The sequence below is a fragment of the Rhinopithecus bieti genome, unplaced genomic scaffold (assembly GCF_001698545.2).
Source record: "Rhinopithecus bieti isolate Rb0 unplaced genomic scaffold, ASM169854v2 scaffold_34276, whole genome shotgun sequence".
In the NCBI taxonomy this organism is placed as follows: Eukaryota; Metazoa; Chordata; class Mammalia; order Primates; family Cercopithecidae; genus Rhinopithecus; species Rhinopithecus bieti.
Window position 1 is genome coordinate 1 of NW_016814407.1, and position 5,682 is coordinate 5,682.

General features: G+C 38.6%; 1 protein-coding gene across 1 annotated transcript; it reads right to left on the reverse strand.

The window, feature by feature from the left end:
* Positions 1-3,625: 3,625 nt before the first annotated feature.
* PRR32 (proline rich 32) lies at positions 3,626-5,659 on the reverse strand. The gene is made up of 2 exons (XM_017850123.1): positions 5,567-5,659; positions 3,626-4,711 (listed from the first exon to the last, which is right to left on the reverse strand). The coding sequence occupies exons 1-2, from the start codon at positions 5,584-5,586 to the stop codon at positions 3,835-3,837; spliced, it is 897 nt and encodes a 298-aa protein (XP_017705612.1). The 5' UTR covers positions 5,587-5,659; the 3' UTR covers positions 3,626-3,834.
* Between the last annotated feature and the right edge of the window lie 23 nt (positions 5,660-5,682).

Consider the following 5,682-nt stretch of genomic DNA (forward strand, 5'->3'; position numbering starts at 1 on the left):
AAAGAGAAATAGATGAACTATTTTACTTAATTCAGTCTTATCACTTTATCTTTCTAAGGGAATATCACTCAATCCATCTCATTATAAAGAAGACATTTAAGGTTTTGTGGTAGCTATGAAATTAGCCTTTGACCTGACATTATGTTTTTTACCTGTATAAAATGTATTTTGACTCTGGCTTTGGCCCATTTGTCTTGAAATAGGGTCATTTTACATAGCCCATTATTTAGGGACTTTAAAAATTATCTCTCAGTAACAATGAATAATGCACAGCCATTGTTATAGTACTACATAATAGTTATGGGATGATTTTCTTCTCTCTCATTACATATGTGCTACCCAGTTATTTAGTGACAACCTCACAGTGAGCCTCTTGTTTCATGGTGGAGAAAGATAGCACTGTGATTTCAACCTTAAGACTCCAGTGAAAATAAATAATTTGGTCCTGTTTAGTTTTTTGGTTGTAATAATTCTCAGAAGAATGAGGCATAATGTTAATGGCATTCTAGTTTATGAAAGACTATAAACTTTAAATATTTCATAACTTTGAACTTCAACCTTTTCAGTATTCTGCACTTTCATTGGCTGTAAGTGTACCTTTTGCACCCATGCCACAGAAGTTGTAAACAGTGAAAAATAGAAATGGCTAATGAATCATACTGTAGACATGTAAAAGGTCAGTGTTGTAGAGTTTATTATTATCTTCTAGAGAATATATAGGACATTAAAATTCTGATGCTACATTCCTGTGACAAGGAATATAATAAGAACTATAAATAATAAACAGTATAACATGAATCTTCTTGTGACAATGATTATAGCTTCAAATAGGAAATACTTAACCCGTTACCATTATTACCAGAGGAAAGGACTACTTTGTTGATGTTCATCTTTCTCTTTTGTGACTAGAATCTGTTTAAGCCACAGAGAATAAAAATAAATAATACATATTCAAGAGTGTTGGATACATTACTTTATGAGGGCTTTCCAAAACGAATATCATGTTATGGTTTAGGATTAATATGGATCACATTCTACCAGAACAATTTTTAAAAGCAACTTTAATGTGACTCGTTTCTTTAAAAACAGATGTTTTGCTGTCATTCAGGATACTGTCATGTGTGATAACAAAGTAATACAGGATTTCCATGCAGAAGCCATGTATAATCAAAAATATTTGTATTACATTTGCATTTAATAGCAGGATTTCAGGCTTATTTCATGCTTGCATCCATTGAAATTGGTTATATAGGCACAGAACTCTTCATAAACTAAAGAAAACATATTTATCCTGCACCTCAGAGGTATAAATAAAACTTTGGTGTCTCCATTTGCTAATAGGTATTCATTATTGCTCACTATTGGTGTTCAGTGTTTAGACATGACATAGAATATATTTAAAAAAAAACCACACACAGGGTGAGGAAAGAGAAAAGAGAGTTGAAAAGGAGCTAATTGTATTGATGTCACTTGCTTGTTCTAGTCAATTCATCATGGATTTCTTTAATTAATTGTAAGTTAAGTTTTTCTGAGCATTGATCTGAGCTACTTACTTCCTTTGAGAAGGAAAACGAATCCTGTCCTGCTGTCACTTACACCTTTCGGCAACTCTCTAGGGACGTAGCACTACCATTGACGTTATGACTTGATTTCTTCTCCAAACATCTTTAAACATCTGGCTCAAAAGATATTTTGATGACCTACTTCTCTGTTCATAAGGATTAAAATTCAATAAATATTTAGTACACTAGGACTAAGCTACCTTATCATGAGCAGCTGTACAAAGATGTGCTGAATACTTCTGTTCAATCCACCAGAGTGAATTGGTGGAATCATGCCAGTTTCAAGACATACATGGGGTGAGAGGAATTCTATCAGGCACTATCCAGATATTCCTGCTAAACCTTAGAATACTACCTGTACATTTAGAATGACTTATTATTAAACAACAAAAAAAGAAACTTAATGAATCTATGTGTCCTTCTTACCAGAGTAGAAATGACTCTTTGTTGTTAATAACATTCATTATTAGTTTTTGTCTCTGGCAGGTTTATTCAGCCTCTGTCTAACTGGTTACATCACCTACACTATCAGCACTGAATATTAAAAATGCTTATTTGAAGAAACGTCCTCTTCAGACATATCTAGTTGACTGGTTATTCATGTACAATGGCACTATGTTTTAGGTCATTTACTATATAGTGAATTGTTATATAGCTGTCAAAATGTACATCCTTTCACACTGCATTCTGCATCCTTATTTTTGTTACTTGAAATTTTAAAAGCTCCCATCTGAACATTTTGATAATCTCTCAGAACCATCATTATAATGGGGTGCTGTAACAAATTATGAAGAATACAAACACAGCAGTATCTGAGAAAAATATTTCCATGTGAGCAAAGTATTTTCATTTGCACTTCAAAGTTTTGAGCACATAGTGATATGATTTGGCTGTGTTCTCACCCAAATCTCATCTTGAATAGTAGTTCTCATAATCCCCATGTATCTGTCTTGGGAAGGATCCATTGGGAGGTAATTAAATCATGGGGGCAGTTATCTTTCTGCTGTTCTCATGATAATGAGTGGGTTCTCACAAGATCTGTCAGTTTTATAAGTGCCTCCCCGACCTTCACTCTGCACTTTTCTTTCCTGCTGCCATGTAAAGAAGTACGTGTTTGCTTCCCATTCTGCCCTAATTGTAATTTTCCTGAGGCCTCCCAGCCACGTGGAACTGTAAGTCAATTAAACCTCTTTCCTTTATAAATTACCCAGTCTTGAGTATGTCTTTACTAGCAGTGTGGGAATGGACTATTACATATAGTAAGCTCTTTGTTGAGACAAAGGGTGAAAGGATCAGTCCTGTTCCACCTTGATTTTTGTTTTGTTTTTTTTTTGTTTGTTTGTTGTTGTTGTTGTTGTTGTTGTTTTGAGACGGAGTCTCGCTCTGCCTCCCAGGCTGGAGTGCAGTGGCCAGATCTCAGCTCACTGCAAGCTCCGCCTCCCGGATTTACGCCATTCTCCTGCCTCAGCCTCCGGAGTAGCTGGGACTACAGGCGCCTGCCACCTCGCCTGGCTAGTTTTTTGTATTTGATTTTGAACTCTTATTGAGCCAGAGCTATATATACTATGTAATTAGCAACAAGGAAAAGTTGAAACACAAACACCAGTTCGTGTTGAAGCAGTGGTCGAAGAATATGCTTCCATCTTCCCTCCTCCTACTTTCCTGACTTTTCAACTTGGTTCTGCCTATGACTGCTACATGTTGACTCTATTACTCTCACCTCAATCTCATCTGGCTTCTTTTACCATTTGTTCATTTTTCTCTATTATCTGGACTTTTGGCTGCCTTTATGGACCTTTTCTTAATTAAGCCATCCAGCTCTGAGCACCCCTTATAGACTTGGGTAAATAGAGATTCCCCAATCTAGCCTTGGCCTAGGAAGAAGCTAACCACCCTTCCCCAGTCACACTACAAGACAGCTCACTAGAAAATAGTAACAGTCATTTAACTAAGCTATTTAGAAAACACTGACAGGATTGTTTCTGCTTTAATTACTTAAAGATCGAATACAAAATCCAAGGCTTTGGTTCCTGTGGTGGTATTTTGAAAAATCATTTACAACATTTCAAAGTTTACAATCTTTATTGAATCTCCAGTATGTAGGGCACATTAGTGCTAAACAGGGTGTGGGAGAGTACGAGGTTGCAAACAGGGCACATTCATGCTAAACAGAGTGTGGAAGGGTACGAGGTTTCAAACATAAAAGCATAAATGAATAGCTTTCACCTCTCACCTCTTTCCACAACCCTTTTTTCATCCTTCCTTTTTGCCATCAGCTGTGCTCTCTGTTGGGTGATGCAGGAGCTGGCATTCCCCCAGAATGGAAATGGACAAAATAAGAAGGCAGTGGAGGATGAAATATTGGAGGAGGAGCAAAAGGAAGAGGCATAGCAATAAATGGATTGAAAATCGGAGGTCGAGGAGGGATGAAACAATGAGCAGTAGAGCAAGAAGGTAAACCTAGAGTACTGGAAGACAACGGGATAGGCCTTGGCCAATTATGCATGGGGTGGCATGGGCCCCCAAGTGGGAAAGAAACATGAGCCAGCTTTCCTCTGCAGGCTATTTGTGTATTTCTGGGAGACACCTCCATTACTATCCCTGATCTAAGGGTGGGAATATGTGAAGGGCCTCTCACTTGTGGGCCTCTGGGTGAAAAGAACCCTTTACCTTGTGGCAAAGCCACATACAACCTTGCATTATTACTACCTCTCTCAGTGCCCCCATTGTTGACCTTTGTGCCCCCTACTATCAGTGCGGGAGGGCCGCCAGAGACTTCCCAGGACACATTAATAGCATCCTGTCCCTCCTGCCTCCAGCCTGCCAGTGCATCAGAGCTATTTACTTCTGCTGTTGCTAGGGACTCTTCTGCAACAGCAGGTGGTGGCCCATAGGGGTGTCTAAGAGCTCTCAAACTATGAACAGGAATGCAGGATCCTATTCTCTCAGAGGGGCACTCCGGTTGCTCGCTAGCCAGATCAGTCAGCACATTGATGGAAGGTCTCAGTGATACTTGAGGTAGACCCCAGGGCTCCGTGTCATCCTCCGGCTTGGAACTCAGACATTGCAGGGGCATATCGTGGTGCAGCTCCTGGTTCCCATTTTTGTCCACAGCTACTACCAAGGGTGAAGGGGCGTGCCCTCCAAGGCTTGCAAAAAAAGAAATCAAACAGCTAATAAAAATGGAAATGCAGTGACCAGAAAATAGCTAAAATATGTAATTGACTGAGCTCACTGAAATATACCAGGGAAAAAGGGAGTGCCGTCTCCTCTATGTGTAGCCAAATACTTGCTCAGTGCACCAGCCTCTTCTCAGGTGGCTTCTTTAGTACTAAGCTACAAGATTACCCTTCATGACTACTCAGTGGCCTATTTCATTCCTCATTTCCCCACCTCCACAAGGCAGCAAGGAAGCCTAGAAGATGCACATAACTTAATAGTAAGCATATAATAGAAAATACCAGCTTTTTCAATTCTCTCTAGGATCTTTGATTCACTAATCCTGGCATTCAGATTCTGGCAAGATTGTTCTGGTATGTCTTCCAAAGTAAAATATATTTTTCTTCACAGAAGTCAAAGAAAAGTTAGTTATGTTAACAAACACAAGTTTCTCTTCTTGAGGTATCATTCAACACTCACACCAAATTTTGTTAAAAATTCCTTTCATTCAACCAACACCACACCCTAGAGTAAGAATTTCCTCATGTTTAAACCCTACTGTTTAGACTAGGGCTTTGCAAATTTTCTTTCAAAATTACACTTCAAAGTTGCCACTCTTAAATCCAGTATTCTTCGTAACTAAATTTATATCCTTCAAGTTTTTGTCTGTGATTTCCTCCCACATTTCCTCCAACCCACTCATCCCTGTCCCAGTTACACAATAAAGCAATTCAAACTGACTTTGCTTTCAAAATTAAACAGTTGTACTCAAAATTTTGAGTACAACTCAAAATTAACAGTTTGAACTTTGCCTTCAAAATTAAGTTGTATTATTTTATACTTACACGTTTTCAATACAAGCCATGAAGAAATTTGTCAGGATAGCTTTCCTGAGGTGGTGGAGATAACCCACTGAACAGGCCAGCTGGGTCTGGAGAAATGACTCCTGCTTCTGCCTTAG

What these genes read in the sequence shown, in the direction of transcription:
- PRR32 (XM_017850123.1), bottom strand. Translation starts at nt 5,586, where the DNA reads ATGGCTTGTATTGAAAACGT. An exon ending in ATGGCTTGTATTGAAAACGT is followed by an intron (nt 4,712 to 5,566) that starts GTAAGTATAAAA and finishes TTTTTTTGCAAG; the next exon opens with CCTTGGAGGGCACGCCCCTT.